This window comes from Sodiomyces alcalophilus, assembly GCF_042370955.1.
Source record: "Sodiomyces alcalophilus JCM 7366 unplaced genomic scaffold ACRALscaffold_11, whole genome shotgun sequence".
NCBI lineage: Eukaryota > Fungi > Ascomycota > Sordariomycetes > Glomerellales > Plectosphaerellaceae > Sodiomyces > Sodiomyces alcalophilus.
Window position 1 is genome coordinate 655975 of NW_027263542.1, and position 22427 is coordinate 678401.

The following is a 22427-nucleotide window of genomic DNA, read 5'->3' on the forward strand; positions in this document are numbered from 1 at the left end:
TAACTAATTACGTAACTAATTACGTGACTACTTACGTAACTGATTACGTGACTAATTACGTGACTAATTCATGGCCTTACGAGAAAAATTTTTCCGCCCTCTTTTCCACTACTCTTTTCCACCCTTTTCCACCACCCTTTTCCACTACCCTTTTCCACCACCCTTTTCTATTACTCCTCCATTTTCCACCACCCTCTTGGACAGGTATTGGATATTGGGTTTTTTTACATATTGGTAGGTAGACATGATATATTCGTATCGCCTAGAGGTTTATGTATAGAAGGTTATTATAAGTAGTGAACTTATAGTTACAGATATCAGAGATAAGATTAGGTAAGAAAGTCTTATCCTAATATATACGTACCGGTACGCGACATCTATAGCTAAGATCGTGGCGTATACAGACTACTACGCGGGCTCGCGTAACCTTCCGAAATAGGATAGAGAGGGCTGCAAATACCAGACAGGGCGGCTGCAAATAGTGGTACTCGCGGAAGAAAGAGGTCATGGAAGAAAGAGGTCGTGGAGCTATTTCTTCTACGATCGGCTTCAATCGAACACGATAACAATAATAATAATAACAAGAGGAGTAGCAGTAGGAGTAGGCTAGATGTATAAGGATAAATAACGGGGAACTGGATTCTGTAAAGAGGCTCTAATTGCTGGTAAATAGATACGAAATGGAATCGCTGTTCTTAATCAAGCAGTCAAAATCATTTCAGTTACTGCCTTTAATCTAAGAGTACCGGTATTTGTACGCCCCCGGTTCACTATTTGTTGTCCACTCAATCCATTTTTGGAAGGTTACGCGACCGCGTGCATAAGCAAGATCTTGGCCGTATATGCTGCGTACCTGTACCTCACGACAAGCCTCAATCTCTGCAACCGAAACCAGATGTCTTAAGCCACCAAATCACTACTGTTTCTGCCTCTGTATTCATTAACCCTAAGGTATTAAGAACACATAATGTCCTTACGCCAGGCACCTTGTCACATACCACGTAATCCTGATGCCCTAGTCACGTGACCTTATCACACACACCACGTAATCCTAATGCCCTAGTCACGTGACCTTATCACACACACTACGTAATCCTTATACCCTAGTCACGTGACCTTATCACATATCACGTAATCCTGATTACCTACTCTAACGTGTACAGGTACGTAACATTTACAGCCAAGATCTTGCTTATACACGCGGTCGCGTAACCTTCCAAAAATAGATTGAGTGGACAACAAATAGTGAACCGGGGGCGTACAAATACCGGTACTCTTAATCTAAGCGATCAAATTAATCCAAAGCGTCAAAAGACGTTAACAGGCGTCAAAAGTCAAAAGGCGTTAGAGTGGTTTGCGACCGTATCTGTCATTCCAAAATAGGAAGAAAGTGGGCCCATATTAGAACTACAGTCGGAATATCCAAATAGTATAGTCGGAATATCCCGCCTCTATATAATACTATCCAACCCCTATTTAATTATATCAAGAGGTACTTACGTTACCTGCCTAAATAGGAAGCTAAAAAAACTTCTAGAAACGTACCTATACTAACACACCCTCGCCTTATATAATGCGATAAAAATATAAGACATAACTACCCATAACGCGCCCCCTACTAGCTACGTAGCCTTAAGCTTAAAGTATATAACGTACGCTGCGCAGGAGGCAGTTCCTATACCTAGAGATATTGGCGCTGCTGCTTTAACGACTTCAGCTTATTAAGGAGCTACAAGGTGGACTAACGGGATACCGAGTCGCCCTGGTTTGGTACATCTAGATCCCTGTATTCTATATAGAAAAACCCCTGCTCTTGATGTATCTACTTGTATCCTACTCTGCTTATTGTCGTGATACTATTGGTTTCTTCAGACTCCGCAAGTACCTTTGACACAATTAAACAGGGGTTGGATGGTAAGTCAGGGTCCCGCTTAATATCCTAGAGTCTGCCGGCCGGCCGTTAGTAGGTTTAGTTATTCCGTTACTATAACCTCTCTCCTTACCTACGAGGCTTGTGCGACACTACCCCAATCCATGACCGCCATTGACTACTAACGTTCAAGCAGCCATATCTACATACGCGTCTTGGACCATGCCATGCTTCGTTTTTGAAGCACTCTCATGTTGTTCCCAAGTATGAACTATTGGATCTTATAGTCATGGATGCCAACATACAGCGCGCCTTAAACGACAAGCTCTACGACAAGCGCAAGGCCGGGGCTCTAGAGTAACAGCTGTTCCCATACTGTTAAGAGGCACTTGTACTGATAGCGCCTGAAGGCTGGAACGAACAATACGAGACCTTATCGTTGGTAAAGACTATGCGGGAGTCGAGGCCATTCTTGAGCAACTCTGCAATGAGTATGCGTACGCCGTCCACCAGCCACATGCGAGAAACGGTGGCCTTATTGGTCTCGCAGCCGCAGCAATTGCTTTAGGAGGAGTTTGTTGACCCCTCTCCCTTTCCTTCGCATAAATCCTGGGCTCATGCCTCCGTCTCTCCCTTCCCTGACTGAAGTAGGATCGCCAGTAAGGGTTGTAGTGACCATATCGGCTGACACCCTAACGACCTCTCCCAGGAACTAGCTACATACTTGGGAAAGATTGTACCACCAGTTTTGGCATGCTTTACCGACCAAGATGCGAGGGTGAGGTATTATGCCTGCGAGGCCATGTACAACATTGCCAAAGTTGCCAAGGGGGAGATTCTGATCTATTTCAATGACATTTTTGATGCCCTTTGTAAGGTATGTTGGTTGTGCACTGCCACGAGCCCTCAGCATCATCTAACAGTCCTTCTCTGGCTAGCTGGGAGCAGATTCAGAGCTATCGGTCAAGAACGGCGCCGAACTTCTTGACCGTCTCATCAAGGACATTGTTGCAGAGTCGGCCGCCTCCTACGTATCGGTTCTCGAGCCGATGCCCGATCAAGTATTGCTCGACAACGAAACGCCCGAGAAGACAGCTCGGCTCCCTACCGCTTTCTCCCTCCAGCGCTTTATACCCCTCCTCAAGGAGCGCATATGGGTTATAAATCCCTTTACCCGCCAGTTCCTGGTGGGCTGGATCACCCTGCTGGACTCCATACCAGATCTCGAACTTGTCACTTATCTTCCCGATTTCCTCGGTGGTTTACTCAAGTTCCTTAGCGATCCCAACCGCGATGTCCATGTCGCTACACAGACTTGCCTCGACAAATTCCTCAATGAGATCGAACGGATCGCTCGCGTCAAAAAAGGTCTAGCTGAGACCAGAAAATCCCATGAGGGTGGTAAAAGGAAAAGAGAGGACTCGGTTTACTCGGATAGTATCCATGGGAGTCTTGACGAAGGGGACGAAATCGATTCTCGTCTTGCGGACGATGACGCTAGCGCCGAGGAAGACTGGGTTCCTGGCCAGGACGTCCATATTAATTTCAGAGCTATCCTCGAAATCTTGACGGCAACTCTGGATTCTCCGTTGGGTGGGTAGTGACGGAATTCTTCGAATTTGCTAAGTACTGACATGGCCTTTAGAAGAAGACTCCCTACTCGAGTCTCTTCGTTGGATAGTGGAGTTCCTCGACATCTGTCCCGAGGAGGTATTGCCCTTTACACCCAAGATCCTAGCTCACATGCTCCCAGCTATGGCAAGTGGAGTTGAGTCAATTCGCCATGCTGCTGCTCGAGTCAATGCGGGCTTGCTGGATTACGTTGTCTCCCTGTCCGATGGCCCAGAGGCCGAGAGCTCTTTGCACCCGTCACTACGCCAGGGCCCGTCAGGAGAAAGACCCGACGAAAACTCAAGTACACGTGCCTCTGTCTCCAGCTCTAGAGAAACGGATATTCGAAGCCCGACACCGTCACACAATCGTGGAATACCCTCCGCGACCAGACAGCCCACCAGTAGCCCTCAGGCTGATCTTGACTATGCAGCAGCTGTCAATGCTCTTACACTCCTTTTCTCCAACGACCATGAAGCCACCCGTGTGGCTGCCCTTACCTGGCTCATCATGCTCCACAGGAAAGCACCGAGGAAGGTGCTGGCCTTCAACGACGGGACATTTCCCGCGCTGCTCAAGACATTATCTGATCCCGCCGAAGCCGTTGTTACTAAAGACCTGCAGCTCTTATCCCAGATCTCGCGTAACAGCGAGGATGACTACTTCTCTAATTTCATGGTCAACTTGCTGCAACTATTTGCCACGGACAGAAAATTGCTCGAGACGAGAGGGAATCTGATCATTCGCCAACTCTGTATGAATCTCAGCGCCGAGCGGATCTACAGAACCCTCGCGGATTGCATCGAGAAGGAGGAGGATGTTGAGTTCGCTAGTATCATGGTCCAGAACTTGAACAACAATCTCATCACAGCTCCCGAGCTGTCTGATCTGCGCAAGAGGTTGCGGAATCTGGAAAGCAAGGTATGCCCTGTAACCATTCATCGCATCGTTGACGGAGCCAGACTGACAGTAATGTAGGATGGTCAATCTTTTTTTGTTGCCCTGTTTCGATCCTGGTGCTGCAACGCCGTTGCAACTTTCTCTCTATGCTTACTGGCTCAGGCGTATGAACAGGCGTACAACCTCCTGCAGATATTGTAAGGCCAGCCCTTTGTTAGCGGTCGTCTTGTTGCTGACCAAGAAAGTAGTGCCGAGCTTGAGATGACAGTGAACATTCTTATCCAAATCGACAAACTAGTTCAACTCATCGAATCGCCCGTATTCACATGTAAGGATGCATGGTCCACAACGCTCGTCGCCGCGCTAACCACGTCAGATCTTCGTCTTCAACTTCTCGAACCTGAGAGGTATCCTTATCTCTATAAATGCCTTTACGGTCTTCTTATGTTGCTTCCTCAATCATCGGCTTTTGCCGCTCTCAAAAACCGCCTCAACAGCATCAGCTCGATAGGCTACTTACATATTACACCTAGACCGTTCGTCATGTCCCCTTGTCCGTCATCTTCCCTGTACAGTGACTAGACACAACTGTCGAGCAAATATATCTACAGCACCACGCTTATAGGTGGCTCGACATTTGTGTCGAGTTACTGATCCCCCGTACCTATCACGAATTGTCGCCACCCCGCTGCGATAGCTCGGTATCCTTTTGGCTTGTTTCGGTGCTGACAGATACGTTATTGACTACAGAAATGTTCCTGTCGCGGCTGGATCGAACTACGAAAGGCCAAATAGGCTCAAGGGGCGGGAGGAGGCCATTGTTCGCTGGAATGATCTTCTTGAGAAGTTCCGCAATGTGCAGGAAAAAGCTCGCCGGACCCAACGGCATGCAGGGGAGGTGTTAAGTGATGGACCGATGTCCAGTATGGGGGACATTCGGTTAGGGGACGGACAGGAATCTAAGGCAGCCAAAGAATCTCGCGGTTCCACTGGCCCGTCAGTGACTGCGAAGGAAGCTGCGGCAGCTACTCCGTCCGCTGCCCCGGCTGCGAAGCGGTCTGGCCTGGGGAGGCAACTGGGAAGATTCGGTGGCGCCGTCTCTGGAAGAGCAAAACGTACTGGATAATCGCTATGCGGAAACACACAACCCACTCCCAGCCATCAAGCAGACCGAACAATCAATATGGATTATGTTATAGGAAAAGTGTCATGTTCCTATGTGTGTCTGTGTGGAAGGAAGAATCTCCCTGCTGCTTAAACCGAGCTGTAGAGACTAGGTATACCCATCATCACAGCAGGCACCACGCAACAGATCATACGGTAACTGGTTCCTTCCCACGAAGTCACCACCCTTTCCGGGGGCTCTCCCGCTCGACAAGGTGTTCGAAGAAGGCGTCCCTTTGCTGCGTAAGAGACCGCAGTTCGCTGCGTAGTTGCTCAAGCCGGCCCCTGGCAAGATCAGCTGTTTCCGGCAGGGAGGCAAACCGAGAAACATCTGTTTTGAGTGCTCTCTTCTGGGCCAACAAGCTTGAGTATTGAATTTCTCGGTCTGCTAATTGATTGATCATTAGGTGAGGTTTGGAAGAACCCGCATCCCGGGAGACGAGACGGTCGCCGACTTCGGAAATTTTCGACGATTGATATTTGGTCCTTCTTTGTATATCCAGATTGTGCCGTGCCTGATCGGAGGGAGGCATACAGTTCCCGCCTAGCAGACCCCGCAGTAGTTCGTCTATCTTGGCCGTATCGGCCTTGACGTAATTCCTCAGGAACTGGACGCGGCCATGCGCATCCTCGAGATTGAAGTTCTTGCACTGAATGTGTATCATTGCCTCAGCGAGGAACTCTGGAATTGGATTCGAGATATCAAGCTCAAGAGACACAAATGCCATGGCATCTAGTAACGTTCGGTCATCCCGGGGCAAGAATTCCTCCAGGCAGTTGAGAACTGCGGGTCGAAGTTGCCCACTGGCATCGAGCGCTACATCTCTGGCCCCGGAAAGGATCGAATTAAAGCTTTGAGTCTTTCGGAGGGCAGCTGATTCGGCGAGTGCAATGCGTTGACACTCCTCATCCGACACCTCATTGATGGATGCTAGTGCGAGCAAGTCCCTGAGGGTGTCATTGTTGCGCTCGAAGGTGGGAACGGAACGGCCAGGGAATTTCGACGCAAGCCAGGTATCAACGAAGCCCCAATCCTTTGCATTCGATGCGGCAATACGGGCGACAGTCGGTGAGAAAATAGCTGATGATTCTGGAAGGGGAGGCATGATGAATATTATCTCAGCAGGCTCAGACCGCCTTGGCCATGGATATGTAACTACACGATACAAGTATAATCATAGCGTAATGAGCTAGGGTTACCGATACCGGAGCTCTAGATGACTAAAGTGGTGTGAAATTCTACTTTGGTAGGCACGACCCCGCCGGAGCCCCGCCATGGACTATATGTATACAGGACGAGGGGCTGCGCGAGTTTTAAACCCCCGTCTTCGCGATGACCGAGAACGGCAGTCAGAATATCTGTCTCGTAGTATCTTTGTTAGCACCAAAACAGTTACCACCAAAGCACTCTCTGCGGCTACAGCAATCAGATACGGCTGTATCGCCATCACTCTACTGCAGATACTTCTCGAGGGCTTCGGTGCCCTGTCATCTTTTATCAAATGCTTGGAAGACGAAGACTTGGTCATCCGTCATTAATTGCTCCCAGCTAGAGTTGTAAATGCGTCCCGAACCAGGAACAGCAATGCCTACCTTTGAACTGGGGCAGTCCATTCCTCCCGACACTGCCCATGTAAGTTGACACCGGCCGCAAGGGCTCTAAACCATGGTCTGCTTGCTGACCGACATTCGTTCATCTGAAACAGGCAGTGAGCGTGTCTTTGCCCACATGGAAAGCCAATGTTGGTTACGAAGAGGGCGAGGAGTGGGTTGTCAATGCAATGGAAACTGGCTATCCCAGGTAAATATATATATGAAACAGAGAGAGAAAAAGACCCTGCACGCCGGACGTCCCCAACCATATCCGTCAACAGCTCCGCATTCTAACGCATGGTGGCCAGGTTCTTCATCCACAGGAGCATACAAAGCCTAGCGGATGAAATTGTCTCTGCACATGGACAGGTTGGGCAACGTGCTATTCTGTTCCCAACTGTGCGCGCTGCGAGACGATGTGTTGATTTCATCCGCCGGCACGCCGAGAAAGCTACCACTGCTGAGTTGGGCATTATTGACTTTGGGTTAGACCAATCCCGACACCTATCTCCCCAGCTCAGGGCCCTTGCGCCGACAATCTCGGCCGTACTCTGCTCTTCCGAGTTATATCCCGTTGGCAAGCAATATTGGCAACATGCGGGCGACGGCATATCGAGCCGGCGAGCTGAATTTTGTCAGAGTCTTTATCAAGAGGGTCTCCTCTGTCCGTTGACTACTACACCGAAGTCAAGTGACACGCCCAAAAACGCATGCAGGGGTCCTAGGAGGTATCAGCGTACGTCCGTCGACATCTCGCCTTGTCCCGCCAGCAACGGCAATTCACGGTCCCTGGGAACGGACGGTCAGGTCGCCAATGAAGCGCTAGAGAGCATGCGCTTCCTAGAGGAACGATTTGGCCGCAACCTGGACATATCTTTGGTTGAGCGGGCGAAATCCGCTATCCGGAGAAGAATAGTTGGAGCGATGGCTGTGGACATTGAAACCACGGCCGGTTCGCTCCCTCCCCTGACTAGCAACGCAAGGGGACTTGCCAACCTACAAGAAAGCGATGTCTACTTATTTCCTTGTGGTATGAACGCAATATTCAATGCCCATCATGCCTTGCTCCGTGCCAGAGGCGAGTTGAAAAGTATCAACTATGGGTTTCCCTACGTCGACACACTCAAAATCTTACAGAAATTTGGTCCGGGCTGTCTCTTTTACGGCCATGGCTCATCCAGCGAACTGGATGATCTAGAGCTGCGCTTGACAGCCGGGGAGCGGTTTCTTGCGCTCTTCTGCGAATTTCCCGCCAATCCCCTGCTCTCATGCCCCGACCTTGTACGAATCCGCCAGCTAGCTGACAAGTATGATTTTGCCATCGTCATTGACGATACCATTGGGACATTTGTCAATGTGGATGTTGTCAAGTTCGCGGACATTGTTGTCAGCAGCCTCACCAAAATCTTCTCTGGGGATTGCAACGTCATGGGCGGTAGCGCAATACTTAATCCCGCCGGGCGGTATTATGCAGCAATCAAGGCAGCGTATACCCAGAATTACGAGGACACCTATTGGGCCGAGGATGTCATTTTCATGGAGAGAAACAGTCGTGACTTTCAGTCCCGTATAGAAAGGACGAATCGCAACTCCGAGGCCCTGTGTGACCTCCTTTCGTCACACCCCTCCGTCAAACAAGTCTACTATCCAAAGACCAACCCGACTCGCCCGCATTACGAGGCCTGCCGCCTGCCGGATGGAGGTTATGGTGGACTTCTTTCGGCAACATTTCATCAAAAAGAATGTGCCATGGCTTTCTTTGACGCGGTCGAAACAGCCAAGGGGCCAAGCTTGGGGACCAATTTCACTCTGACATCGCCTTACGTGATGTTGGCGCACTATCGTGAACTCGACTGGGCGGCCCAGTTTGGGGTTGATCCGGATCTTATTCGTATCAGCGTTGGGCTGGAAGACACTGACGAACTCAAAGATATATTCGCCAGAGCCTTAACAGCCACAGAGAATTTTGGTGGCGGTCGGCGACTGAGAATGGAGGAGTAACGCCATGGGCCAGACAATCACCAGGTTACCGGTACCAGGGGCTAGCTGTCCGGGTGGTGAATTAACTGGTCATTGTTTCAGTGGGTGCTAGGCATCTGGAACCAGCAGAGTATAACAAATATATTCCGTAGTTACCATCATCTGATGGCTGCACATACCCAGCGTTGGTTAAGCCAAGAAAACAAAGTATGGAAAAGGGTATCAGGCAAAGACGTGAGACGCGGAAGAGTCGACGTAACCAACCTCGAATAACATAAGACCTTCCTCACATCATTCTGCAACTAGAATGAACATATCCGGGACCGTAGTCTTCAATGCCCCTCTCAATGTCATTCGCCTGCGCTTTCTCTTTCACCTCCCTTCGGAAGTATTTGCGCATGTGTCGTTCGAGGTCGACGTCCAAGCATTCTGAGTTGCAACCGGCCGGTCAAAAAAACTGAGATGTAACTAGCCATGGGGAGGAATACGCGTACCTGCTGAACATGTCATCACGACATCGGCTCTACATAGGGGACAATATCTCTCTCTTCTGCGTTGCATTTTGACAATACATCGGATACAGAATACGTGCTCGCATGCGAGTCTCACCGGCCGGTAGGCAATCACGAAGCAAATCGGGCAAAGAAAATCATCCAGACGAGGCACGACAGATATCAGCTGGGTGGAAAGCTGGGAGCAGATACCCTTAGCCATCGTGCCAGCAAGTAAACTGTCTGAAAGAAACTGCTGGGTGAATTTCTTCGAAACGCCCAAGGACGTCCTCTTGTCAAACTTTTTCAGTATCTTGCGAACCGCCGTACGATTTAGTTCCTGAAATCGAACGTTCTTGAGAAGAACGGAATTTAGTTTCGTGAATCGTAGAAGAGCGTCCCGACTCTTGGCCATCTTAAACTGGCTAGAAACGCAGCGTTTGGCCACTTCATCCTGGAACCAGCGCAGCCGCTGCGCGGCCTCGTGGCTACTGCGACTCCCGCGGTCACGCTCACGGGTGGAGAAGAAAATCTGCGCTTCCAGGTAAAGCTCGAAAATGACGCGCCACCGAGCGAGGTCGTTCTTAGATAGGCGACTTGGCTTTGTAAGGTGTGCGACCTCCTGCCCCAGAGAGACGATCTCTTTTCTCATAGACTTCTCCTCTTGAGCTTGCAGAACTTCAAGACCGCTGACATCGGTCTGAAGTATCTCGAAGAATGTAGTGTCTGAGACGAGGGGTACTTCAATCTGTTCTTGCATGTCTTCGACACATGAATGCAGCCACTCAGGGGAGTTTGCTGAAGGAATGGGCGGATCGCCATCATGATCTTTGCCAGGCGAACTGCCACCTTGGTAACATGATTGGGACTGTACCAATGCGAGGTGTTCAAGAAAGGCATAAGACGACGGTGAAAGCGAGCCACTGGCAACCACGCCGTTCTGCCTGTAAACTATGACAACAAGTCTGGGTCTAAGGCGTCTGGAGTTCTCAGTGGCTGTGCAGACATTAACTAATTAGACGGTGCCCAATGCGCACAGGGTGAGTCTGAGGAGGAATGCATACTATCAAGTCCGTATCGCAGAGCCACGGGGGAGTCTGTAGTAGAGTCGAGGAGACGACGTATCGTCTCCGGTTTAAAACCAAAGTCACTCAATTCCCGAATGACCTTCTTAAGGACCTTCTTTAGTTTTCCATAAGGGATCGCCGAGTTGACCCAGTGAAGCGGGAAATCTAGCCGCGGAACAGCGAATCAGCGAGAAATACCAAGGGTGCGAAATGCTAAGTCGGGGCACGTACCTTCACTGGAGAGTACCTCCCTGAAATCGTGTGCGAATTTCATGTTGGGCTGTAGATAAGTAGTTTTTATGCTGGTTCCCTACAAGACGAACACCGTCCAATGTATATTCGTACACACAAGTCTCTTTAAACATGTCGTTTGGTGGCACCAAGCTATGGGCTGGTTCAAATGAGTCAACAAATAGAGGATCCAGACTCGCACTGCGGAGTTGGTCTACATATGTAGTGGTCCGCAATTATGCAGATCGGATGTCAACACCCGACTACCTGGGTTGTTTCTGACAAACCAATACTACCGTAAGAACTCAACTCACTGAACTTTGAACTAAAACCATGATCTACCAATCGTGCCACGTCAAGATCATACCTGGCATCTAGTTGATGCTAGCGTCTGAATATCTTATCGAAAGAACCATAGTCCTATTGGTTGGTTTCGGGAATATATGGGGAAAATGGGCATCAAATCCTTTCGAGTTCTTACGGTACCTACCATCTATACAATATACCTAAGTACCATGTCACGTTACCATCTAACAACGAAGTACCTAGGTAGGTATCTATCCTGAGCAACGTCATAAGCTCCCATAACGGACCAATAAGATCCAGGATACCTGAGTGGGCGACTGGCGTGAGTGGCGCGGACCATTCCCTGGAAGTATGTACCAGGTTGGAACGCACCTGGCCGTTGTCACATACACACGTCTGCCTATTCTCACTCGGTCGTTATCCTCAGCCCTCCTTTCCCATCCCCTCCCATCAACACATCCATCGTCCGCATAAGAAACCCGTCGCTTTTTATTTCATACCTTTCTGTCTGGAATAGCATAGTCTTTCTCTTGGATCAATCTTCCCGATCTTTGTTATCTGCATCGTCAAAGTTGCCTAATATGAAGCCAACTCTTCTCACGGCAGCCGTGATGTTTGGGTCCGCTACGGCCGAGCTCCATAAGCTCAAGCTCAAGAAGATTCCCTTGGCGGAGCAGCTGGTGCGTACAGATGGGCCCGCGCCATATGGATGTTCCTGCAGATGACGAGATTGATGCTGATGATGGTCTTTCTTTTCAGGCAACCGTCCCAATTGACATCCAGGCAAGGCAGCTTGGTCAGAAGTACATGGGAATTCAGCCCGAGAATCACCTCGACGCTATGTTCAGCTCCAAGCCCGTCCAGCCTGATGGCGTCCACCCGGTGCCCATCACCAACTTCATGAATGCCCAATGTAGGTTCCCCCAAACCTCGGTTGAGCCAGAGATATCTTGCAATTCCCATCCCCTCCCACCCCTGACTTGACTGGCAATCAGACTTCTCCGAGATCACTATCGGAACGCCGCCCCAGACCTTCAAAGTCATCCTTGACACGGGCAGCTCCAACCTCTGGGTGCCCTCCGAGAAATGCACGAGTATCGCCTGCTACTTGCACAACAAGTACGATTCATCGTCATCCTCGACCTACAAAGCTAATGGCTCGTCGTTTGAAATCACCTATGGCTCCGGTAGTCTGAGTGGCTTTGTGTCCCAGGACACCATGACTATCGGAGATATCAAGATTGAAAAACAAGACTTTGCTGAGGCTACCAAAGAACCAGGACTAGCCTTCGCCTTCGGCCGCTTTGATGGCATCCTCGGCCTCGGCTATGATACCATATCGGTCAACAAAATTGTACCGCCTTTCTACAACATGCTCAACCAGAATGCCATCGATGAGCCCGTCTTTGCCTTCTACCTTAGCGACACCAACGTGGAAGGCGACGAGAGCGAGGCCACTTTCGGTGGTGTCAACAAGGACCACTACGAGGGCGATATTACCTATATTCCGCTCCGCCGTAAGGCTTACTGGGAGGTGGATATTGACTCCATTAGCCTGGGTGACGAGACGGCTGAGCTGGACAACACCGGTGCAATCCTCGACACCGGCACCTCGCTGACGGTCCTTCCCTCGTCGCTGGCGGAGATGCTCAACTACGAAATCGGCGCCAAGAAGGGCTGGAACGGCCAATGGACGATCGATTGCTCCAAGCGGGACGAACTTCCCGACATCACCTTTGCCCTAAGCGGCTATAACTATAGCATCTCCGCGCATGACTATATTCTTGAGGTGAGCGGCAGCTGTATCTCGACCTTCCAAGGCATGGATATTCCTGAGCCGGCCGGTCCTTTAATTATTCTCGGCGACGCCTTCCTGCGACGTTGGTACTCTGTTTATGATCTTGGCCGGGGCGCTGTTGGTCTTGCTAAGGCAAAGAAATGAATAGCTTAGCTAGAACCGCCTAACTTACTACCTAACTTAGCCCTAAGCTATAGAATAAAGTTAAGAATACTATTAAATATAGAGGCATAGTATTCCGATGATACTATTTAGTTATTCTAGCTATATTTCTAATTAGACCTAATCCTTATTTTAATCGTGTTAGTTTATATTATTAATTAATATCGCTATTAATATTATTAATTTATAGAATAGGCAATAGACCTCTTAATTATCCGCATAAGTCCTTAATTCGATATTAAAGAGCTTAAGAGCCGCCCCCCGTCGTATAGGCTGGCCCAAGGCAGGTTCGGAACGGGTTATTCTGGGCCCGAAAGTAGGATTAGACCTGTAGCAGGAATAAGGGCAGGATTTTACACTACGATTAGAGATTTCCATAGAGTTAATTAAATTAATAGATTAATCGCCTATTTTAACGTAATTAAGTTATATACTGTTTATAATAATTAAGAGTCTTATTTGCTTAATAACCTATTAAAGCTATTTACGCCGAGCTGCCTATAGCTATAATAATAACTATAACGTCTAATACGACTATCTATATAAGCCACGAAGATTAGGAGCTATAGCGGCGCCTCTATAAAGTCAGGGCCCGTAGTAATAGAGTCTGGGACTTTTTACGCCCTAACGATCTAATCCCTCGCCTATAGCAAGCTACCCATCCCGAATTTACCTCCTACGCCTTTATCGCTAATATAAATAGGCACCCTATTAATATCTCCGAGCTAACGGCTATAGGCAAGGCCGCCTATACCGAAGACTACCGTCGATATAAAGAGGATCGTAAGGACTATAAGACCTATTAGAAGGGTATTAACGGTATGCCAAAATAAGTAGAAGAGTTAATCGTAGGGAAGAGACGGAAGGCCCTGATAAAGGGCACCACTCCTAAAGAGATCTTTATAGCAGTCTAAGCCAACGCCGCGCTATATATCGCGACCCGTATAAAGGACTCCTAAAAGAACTACGACCTTTATAAGAATAAGCCGCCTATTAACCTAAGGAAGGTGGCCGCCTAGCTAGATAATTAGCAGGACCGGCTCTAGGACTATTATAACGTTAGGATATATAATAACCCCTAGGAGATTTAGATTAACGATTTCTTTAACGCTATACGACCTGCCCTAGGTAACTAGGTAGATATAAAGGAAGTAGTGCTAGACCTTAAAATAGTAACGGCGATAACCCTTATCACGGAAGGGAAGAAGGCGGCGGAATAACTTAACGCGCTGCCTACTCGAAGCTATAGAACTATAGCCTTCCTGGCCCTAAATCTAAATAAAGATAACGCTAATAACGGGCTATAACGGGCCGGGAGGGCTAACCGGAGCGGAGCCTAGTAGGGCTGTATCGCCTACCCTAAAGGAAAGTGAACTAACTATATAAGCTCTAGCAGTAGATAATCCCTTTTTAATAAGTGTCTCGCGTGCTACCGGTATAGCCACGATCTATAGGGCGGCTAGATACTATTCCTAGAGTTAGCACCGGAGGGCTTTTAAGCTAACGACTTTATTAAAAGGCTTATAAAGAAGTCCCTTAGGATTAACTGGGACCTATAAGGCGCCGTAAAGAAGATTAGGTCCTGAAATAAAAGAAAGAGAACCGCTACCGATAATAATAACAAAGTCAGTGGTAATAATAAAGCCACCGATAATAATTATTGTTATTTATTTATTGGTTCTTACTCCGCTATCCTATATATATACTAGGAGCCAGAATTCTGATTATACGGTCCTTCTCCTATACCTATAGGGGGGAAAACCGTAGTATAAGACTTAGGGAACTAGTATAAGACTTAGATAAAAACCCCTATACCCTTCTCTTTAGGATTACTGCCTCTGCGGGGCCGTGGCGGCCCCGATACTGACTTATCTACTAATACGAAATTCGTGGCTTTGGTACTAGGAAGCCTATAACGTGGCCCGTAGCGGCTTTAAAGCCGACTACGTGCTCGAATTAACGGCGCGCGCGTGGTTATCTCTATTTGTTTATACGCCTTCCGTGTGCCCTAGGGCTAGCCCCTGCGGGCCCACTTATAGGCGACTTATATATATATATATATACGCTTCCTAGGGTTAAAGCTCCTAAGCTTCCCTTGCTTTTTAGATAGCTATAGGTGGAGCTAACGCAGGCTACGTGCCTACGCAGAACGCTTACGTAATAGCGTAAGAGGCTGCTTCCGTATCGTGGAAGAGACGCTATATATTTTACCCACGCGCTTAGGGATAGCGCGATACCGTCTTCTTATTTCCACGGTGGGGCGACTAACTCCCCCGTAGCACCTATTAACGACTAGCGAAGCCGGGCGGAAGGTGGGTCTAACGGGCCCCCTATTTAACCCTTATCGTATATACTAAGGCAGATAAGGGCCCCCTAGAATAGGATCCGAGTAGCGTAAAAAAGGAAAAGGGGTTTCTCTTTTATATACGCCTCTAGCCGGATTCGAACCGACCCGGTCCTTTAACTGTATACTAGGTATACCACCACTATACTATAGAGGCCGATAATAATTACAAAGTCACTAATAATAATAATAAAGTCTTAGAGAAGGCGTGACTATATACGGAGTTATACTAGCTAGAAGCCTTAGTGGCCGCCCTTTTAGCCGCTATATATCCTTAATAGTAGTCCGTTATATTAGACTTAGGTGCTACCTCCTATGCTTTTAATAATAGAACTAGATTTACGGATTATAGACTAGCCCGCCCTAGTAATATTGTTAGGCATTTATGCCTAAATGCCCCGATATCCTGTTGGGTATATTCGTAGAGCCACGTCACGCACTGCTCCGAATACGGCGGTACTTCTATTGGATGTATTATAGTGTCATTTCCCCTCTTTTGTCTATATATAGGATATCGTAGACTGGTACTCTTTTATAGTCTGTAATAAACATAAGTTATACTTTATACGATATTAGTGTCCTAATAGTTATGAGCCCGGCGCTCTAGTAAACGCCTTTATTCCGGTCGATCTAATAGTTCTAGGCTTTATGCCTCTCTTTTTTAAAGCCCTCTTTTTAAAGCTCTTAATTAACTAGAGCCTCTCTTTTTAAGTCCTGCTCTATTACGGATAGAGTCGTCCACTAGCCCGTCCGCCTGCCCATTATCACTAACCCTTTAACCGCCTCTATCTATTCCTCCTCCTGCTTCTCCTTCTCCTTCTATCTAATTAACTACCCTTCTACGCTATTATAATAACTTCGGTTATACTAACCTCGTCTAAGGATTAGCACTAGTAGTATCTGCGTGTAATAGAAGTCGCCCTCTTTAACGAGGTTATAAAGCACGTGGATCCGGATCTTAATAATACTAAATATCCGAAACGCCTCTAAAAGGTTAACCCTCTTACCGTAAGTAAAGACGAAAGTTAGGATCAAAAGTATAAGCTATGGCTCTTCTCCTATAACGAATATAAGCAGGAAAAGGCCGCGATAAAGGCCGTTCTGGATTATATCACCACCACTATAGACCGGAGCCTCGCGGAGTCCTTTGCTGGCAAAGATAACCTAAAAAAGATCCTACGAATCCTAAAGGCACGTCTTAAACCCACTAACGCTGGCTAGAGGTTACTTATTAAGCGCCGTCAGGACGATTATATATAATCTATTAGGAAGATACCTTACTAACGCTGGCTTAACGACTTCCGAAAGTTATATAAAGAGGCAAAGACGTATAAGGTTCGCGCGATCGATTCGAAGATAGACTAGCTTAACGGATGTTTTAACGCGATTAGATTAGTTTCCCCGGAGTGGTCGGAAGCCCGGTTTTCTATAACATTAACGGAAAACGAGGACGATTTACCGGATATCGAGAGCGTCGTTAACGAATATACTACCTAGTTACGTTATAGGCACCCTCTACGTTTAGATCGGAAGCCGGGATTATCGTCGTTCTATATAGCCATGTTCCTAGGAAAGGATAAAGAAGGTTAGTAACCGGATCGTTAAAGGGATCGTTAATAGGGTCAGGGTACTAAAAGGAAATTTATCTACGATTACCGTATAGCCCGGAAGACCCGAAGCTACTATAAGCTAATTTAGACCTGCCTGAATATTAACCCGGCCCGAAGAGGGAAGAATTTTAAGCTATCCAAGGAAACGGAAGAACGTTATAACCGGATTATCGCTAGCTAGGATAAAGAACGCTAAAAGAGGTTCTAGAGTAACCTTAAAAAGGACGCCGAAAGTAAGGGAAAAGAGGGTTAATAGAAGTCACCCTCGAAAGACCCTTCTAAGGATTTATCTAATTTCGTGGCTACCGGGGGCGCCGCTTCGGACTCGGATTCGGAAGATAGAACCGGATCGTACGGTATATATAGCTTTTTATTAACCATAGCCCGAGCCTTTAAAAATAAGCTATTAGTTAATTCCGGCACTATAAGGCATATCACTAATAAGCGCTACCTTCTAGAAGACTACCGGCCCGCGGAAAAGCATATAACGTTTAATACCGGCGGAGGAGAGTCGGATCCGGTTACCGGATTCGGGACTATAAGGCTGGAAGTTAAAGATCGGGATCGTTAGCCGTATACGCTGATTTTAAAGGATATAGCGTATATTAAGGGATAGCCCATAACCCTTGTGTCAGCCCTCCGCCTGCTTTTAACAGGCTCGCTTATTACCGGTAGATAGGCGTTAGAAATTAAGGAAAAAGGTAGGACCGTTACCCTGCCCTTAAAGAACGTGGGAGGTTAGTTTACCCTTAAACCCACGGAACAACAACAGAGCTTTTTTAATAGCTTAAGAGCCCCGATTATAAGCGTCGCCGATACTCGTTTATGGCATAAGCGGCTAGGCCACGTAAGCGCCGATACCCTTAAACATATTATAACCGCCTATATAGGCGGTGCCGTCTCTAGAGGGGATTTTCCCCTTATAATAGAGTGCGAGAGCTGCTCCGGCAGTAAGGCCCGGAGGCTAGTATCACGACGATCGCCTAACCAGCGGCCCATACGCCCTTAGTAGCGTATAGATATCGATCTATTCTTTAACGACGAGTCCTTTAACGGGCTTATAAAGCTAATACTATACCACTACCCCTATACGCACTTTATCGTGGGGGACTTCCTAAAGGACCTTAAGTTAGCTTTTCTATCGGTCACCTTATTCGAGCTGCGTACGGCTCGGCAGTACCACTATCCTATTATAGTAATACGGCTAGATAATAAACGAGCCCTTTAAAGTAACCTAGATAACTAGGCCTATAGCAGAGGGATTCTGATTAAGAGGTCGTTACCGTATATAGCCGCTTAGAACGCCGGAGCCGAGTATTATAGGGCTATTATATACGCTATCGGCCAGGCCCTCGCTATCGCCTCCGGCTTCTAGTAGGATATATGGCCGGAGATTATCGCCGCCGCGATATACCTATATAACCTAATTCCACGCCGTAACCTCGGGTAGAAGTCGCCGAAGGGTTATATAGATAAGTGGGTTAATAAGATAGGTATCGAACGTATTACTAGCACTCTATTAATCGGTTACCTAAAGAGGTACGGTTACCGTGCCTATCCATTGACTGCTGACTATTAGCGTGGCTGCCGGAAGAACGAGAAGCTTGTAGAGAGGGCTTATATCGGTTATCTAATCGGTTACGAAAGCACTAATATATATCGGATTTAGGTGCTAAAGCTCGGAAGGGTCCTGCGTATAAGAGACGTTAGCTTTAACGAAAAGATCCTATACAAAAATCGTGACGTGGACCCACCTATTGCGATAGAGCTTTTTAAAGAGCTTAACCTGCCTGATCCTGCCGATACCGAAAAGGACGCCCTGGCTTCTATTAGCGTGATACCGGTCTTTGATTAATTTATGGTGTTATAGCAGAATACGACGATAGAGTCGTTCCAGGATATTAAAAGGCCGGAGCAGCTTAAAGCAATTAAAAGAGCTGTAGTTAAAGTAATTGAATAGGTTGAAGAAGAAGAGGTTAAAGCAGTAGCTGTTAAAGTAATAAAAAATTCGACTCCCTCGCCTAATTCTAGGAGGGTGGATAAGTTATAGCGATCGTAGCCGCATAAAACGGCAGTTATAGTGGCTACCCGGGTTACTCCTTCTACTATAGCAGCCACTGCCGCCCGAGCTAAGGGCTTGGCTATAGCGCCCATAACGCCGGCCATAATTACTGCTATAATTGCCTCTAAAACCTCTCCTAAAACAACGCCCTCTTCCTTTTCTAAAACCCCTCCTATAATAACGCCTCCAGCTTCACGTTAATTAACGCCTATAACAGCTACCCACTAACCGGATCCTCCGGCCAAGCCTCTAGCTCTAATAACGTTAGTAGTAACCGCCGCTACCTTTAACGATTCCTCCGATAATTCCGATAATAATAACTCGGATAAAGACTCTTCCGATTCCGACGACTCTAACGATACTATTACGCCTACCGCCGGCGCCGCCGCCGGTATTATAACGGCTATAGGTTTATTATCCCCTGATTAGTTAGTTTTAGAGGATAAAATAACGGCTGCCACCACGGCTATTACCACGGCTGCCACTATAGCTGCTATAACGGTAGCCCCGGGGCCCTCCACCTCTCCTACGGTAGCTACTTAATAGCTGCCTCCACCGGCTACCTCTTTAACGCCGGATGCCCGTTTATCTTTATCCACGGCGGGTGCCCTATCTTTAGAGTCTTTAGCGCCGGCTACCACGCCGGTAGCCCCCTCTTAGCCGTAACGTAACCGCCGGCCACCGTAACGATACGCCGACTCTGCCTTCCTCTATCTTAACCGCTTCGATATACCGAAGAAACCGCTACTACGCCGTGATATGCCCGAAGAGCCGTCTAATTAGAGCTGGATAATAAGGTCTCTATATAGGACGTAGTGGGTTATAGCCGCCTCTAAAGAGGTATAGGCCCTCGTTAAGATAGGCACCTTTAAAGCTATTAAGCCATCGTCTTCTGCTCTTCCGAGCCGCCCTTTAGATCTAATATAGGTATTTAAATACAAGGTTAATCTATCTAGCTATATCACTAAATTGAAGGCACGCCTTTATGTTCGGGGTGATTAATAGCCTTAAAATCACCTTAACGCCTACGCCTCTACCCTGGCCGGAAGGACCTTTAAAAACGCTTATAGCTATCACTGCCCACTTTAATCTAGAGACCCGTTAACTTGATGCCATTAACGCGTTCACGAACGCTCGCCTTAATGAAGAGGTCTATATCTGAGACCCGCCGGGATAGAATATCTTACACGCCGCCGTATACGTTACTAACGAGGCCGGATTAGAACCGTTTTTAAGCCTCCCACGCCCCTCGAACCGTGGGATTAACCGGCTACGCCGGGCCCTGTATAGCCTACGCCGATCACCTAAGCTATAGCACCAGGAGCTCTGTTCTATTTTAGGTAAGTATGGTCTTACGCAGTTAAAGGAGGACGATTACGTCTTTAAAAGCGATAAGCTGCTTATATTCTTCTACGTTAACGATATAGTTTTACTGTATCGAAAAGAGCACGTTAACGCCGCCGAAGATCTAATTAAGTAGCTATAGGAACGCTTCTAGATCCGGGATTTAGGTCCTATTAAGTGGTTCCTTAGTATCAGGGTTATAAGGGATTATTAACGTCGAAAGCTATGGTTATTACTTAATAACTATATTAACGAAAAGATAAAGGCGTTAAATATCGTGACTAGCAGAAGGGTCACCACGCTGCTCGCCTTTCTAGATACGCCAGAGCTAAACAGCTCTTAGGCGTTAAAGGACTCTATGCACCTATATCTTTAAAAGGTCGGATCGATTAATTACGCCGCCTATTAAATAAGGCCGGACGTCGCAAAGGCTGCTTCCAGACTAGCCGAATTCGCCACCAATCCATCCGGTTAGTATCATAAAGCCGCTAATAGGTGCCTTAAGTACCTTGACTTAATAAGGTCCCTCTGCTTATCCTTTGGGCCACGGGATTCCGAAGAAACCCCAGCTAAATACGCCCTCTTTTATATAAGCGACGCCGCCTTTAGAGATGATCGTGAGACTCGGTATAGCTCCTAGGGATATATAACTATGCTTTTTAGAGGTCCTATCGACTAGAAGGCGAATAAGTAAATAAGCGTTATTATATCTAGTATAAAGGCCGAGCTTATAGCTCTTAGCGCCGCCGCCCGGCAGTATATCGCGACGCTGCGTTTAATAAAGGACCTGACGTTAACCTTTAAGGTTAACCCTATCACTATCTACTACGATAATAATTAGACCTATTAGCTATTAAAGAGCCCCTGGCCGTAGGTGACCTCGAAGTTAAAGCATCTAGATATATAGGCTCTATAGATCCGATAGATCGTTTAACGAGGCGCGGTTAAGATTAATTAGATCGTGTAACGGGCTGACCCCTATAGGGCTTAAGCGGCAGCTCTTGCTTCGGCCGTTTATGCAAAAGCATAACCCCTCTGCTACGCGGGCAAAAGAGTACGTATTACTCTGACTGCCTATTAGAGTAACGAGCTGCGTATATAAGGGAAGGGTGGATCCTGGCCTCTGCCGGATCTTAGTTATCGGGGTATAACCCGTAATATTACCCCCCCGCTCCCCTTCGCCCCGCGCGGCGCCTGTTATGTCCTATATAGTGCGAGGCCTCCTTCCTCACACTCTGTTCCTATTATATAACAGGATATACAGCGCACCCCCTAAGTCAAGCCCTAAGTTATGTGACTAACCCAGCCTTATCCAGGGCTTTCCAGGGCTTTACGGTGCACACACATCTAGAACTTAACTTATAAGCCTAAGTTCGAAGAGCGCGTATACACGGTTCCTACGCGTTTCGAACTTATGACCTATAGGGTTAGTCAGACTAAGTGTAACGGGCTGACCCCTGTGCGGCTTAAGCGGCAGCTCTCGCTTCGGCCGTTTATGTAAAAGCATAACCCCTCTGCTACGCGGGCAAAAGAGTATGTATTACTCTGACTGCCTATTAGAGTAACGAGCTGCGTATATAAGGGAAGGGTGGATCCTGGCCTCTGCCGGATCTTAGTTATCGGGGTATAACCCGTGACAGATCGCTACTAAGAAGATAGTCAGCGATAGGATAATAAAGGCGTTACCGCTATAAAAGCACGCTATGTTTATTAAGATACTTAGAATAGAAAAGAGCCCTGCCGGCTTAGGCTTAGATTAAGCGGATCGATTACCACCGCCTTAACGGTGGTTTAAGTCGATTACTATCGACTTAATAATAGTTTAGATTGGATTACGATTATAATCGCGATCGTTAGATTAACTATAATTATATGATAATTATCACGTTATTTT

At 47.5% G+C, this 22427-nt stretch overlaps 6 protein-coding genes and 1 non-coding gene across 7 annotated transcripts; 3 read left to right on the forward strand and 4 right to left on the reverse strand.

Moving 5' to 3' along the window:
- Positions 1 to 655: 655 nt before the first annotated feature.
- On the reverse strand, positions 656 to 1174 carry ACRALDRAFT_213881 (uncharacterized protein; the record flags this gene model as incomplete). The annotated part of the gene is made up of 5 exons (XM_071024151.1): positions 656 to 689; positions 747 to 770; positions 809 to 899; positions 965 to 1015; positions 1162 to 1174. 5 exons carry the CDS (start codon positions 1172 to 1174, stop codon positions 656 to 658), a joined length of 213 nt encoding a protein of 70 aa, XP_070870994.1.
- Positions 1175 to 2159: 985 nt separating this feature from the next.
- On the forward strand, positions 2160 to 5507 carry ACRALDRAFT_2114690 (uncharacterized protein; the record flags this gene model as incomplete). The annotated part of the gene is made up of 9 exons (XM_071023695.1): positions 2160 to 2227; positions 2281 to 2443; positions 2580 to 2747; positions 2809 to 3463; positions 3498 to 4402; positions 4460 to 4578; positions 4630 to 4709; positions 4758 to 4917; positions 5132 to 5507. The coding sequence occupies 9 exons, from the start codon at positions 2160 to 2162 to the stop codon at positions 5505 to 5507; spliced, it is 2694 nt and encodes an 897-aa protein (XP_070870995.1).
- A 217-nt stretch (positions 5508 to 5724) lies between these two features.
- Positions 5725 to 6822, reverse strand: ACRALDRAFT_1059098 (uncharacterized protein; the record flags this gene model as incomplete). Its single annotated transcript, XM_071015969.1, has 2 exons — positions 5725 to 6626; positions 6801 to 6822. 2 exons carry the CDS (start codon positions 6820 to 6822, stop codon positions 5725 to 5727), a joined length of 924 nt encoding a protein of 307 aa, XP_070870996.1.
- Positions 6823 to 7130: 308 nt separating this feature from the next.
- ACRALDRAFT_2114762 (uncharacterized protein) lies at positions 7131 to 9139 on the forward strand (the record flags this gene model as incomplete). Its single annotated transcript, XM_071023702.1, has 3 exons — positions 7131 to 7178; positions 7252 to 7346; positions 7447 to 9139. The coding sequence occupies 3 exons, from the start codon at positions 7131 to 7133 to the stop codon at positions 9137 to 9139; spliced, it is 1836 nt and encodes a 611-aa protein (XP_070870997.1).
- A 265-nt stretch (positions 9140 to 9404) lies between these two features.
- On the reverse strand, positions 9405 to 10950 carry ACRALDRAFT_2030603 (uncharacterized protein; the record flags this gene model as incomplete). The annotated part of the gene is made up of 4 exons (XM_071020669.1): positions 9405 to 9547; positions 9613 to 10605; positions 10674 to 10841; positions 10908 to 10950. The coding sequence occupies 4 exons, from the start codon at positions 10948 to 10950 to the stop codon at positions 9405 to 9407; spliced, it is 1347 nt and encodes a 448-aa protein (XP_070870998.1).
- A 642-nt stretch (positions 10951 to 11592) lies between these two features.
- On the forward strand, positions 11593 to 13333 carry ACRALDRAFT_1066410 (uncharacterized protein). The gene is made up of 3 exons (XM_071017346.1): positions 11593 to 11893; positions 11973 to 12126; positions 12209 to 13333. Exons 1-3 carry the CDS (start codon positions 11795 to 11797, stop codon positions 13153 to 13155), a joined length of 1200 nt encoding a protein of 399 aa, XP_070870999.1. The 5' UTR covers positions 11593 to 11794; the 3' UTR covers positions 13156 to 13333.
- Positions 13334 to 15600: 2267 nt separating this feature from the next.
- Positions 15601 to 15674, reverse strand: ACRALDRAFT_t301. Its single transcript has one exon. It is a non-coding gene; the product is annotated as a tRNA-Tyr (tRNA).
- Between the last annotated feature and the right edge of the window lie 6753 nt (positions 15675 to 22427).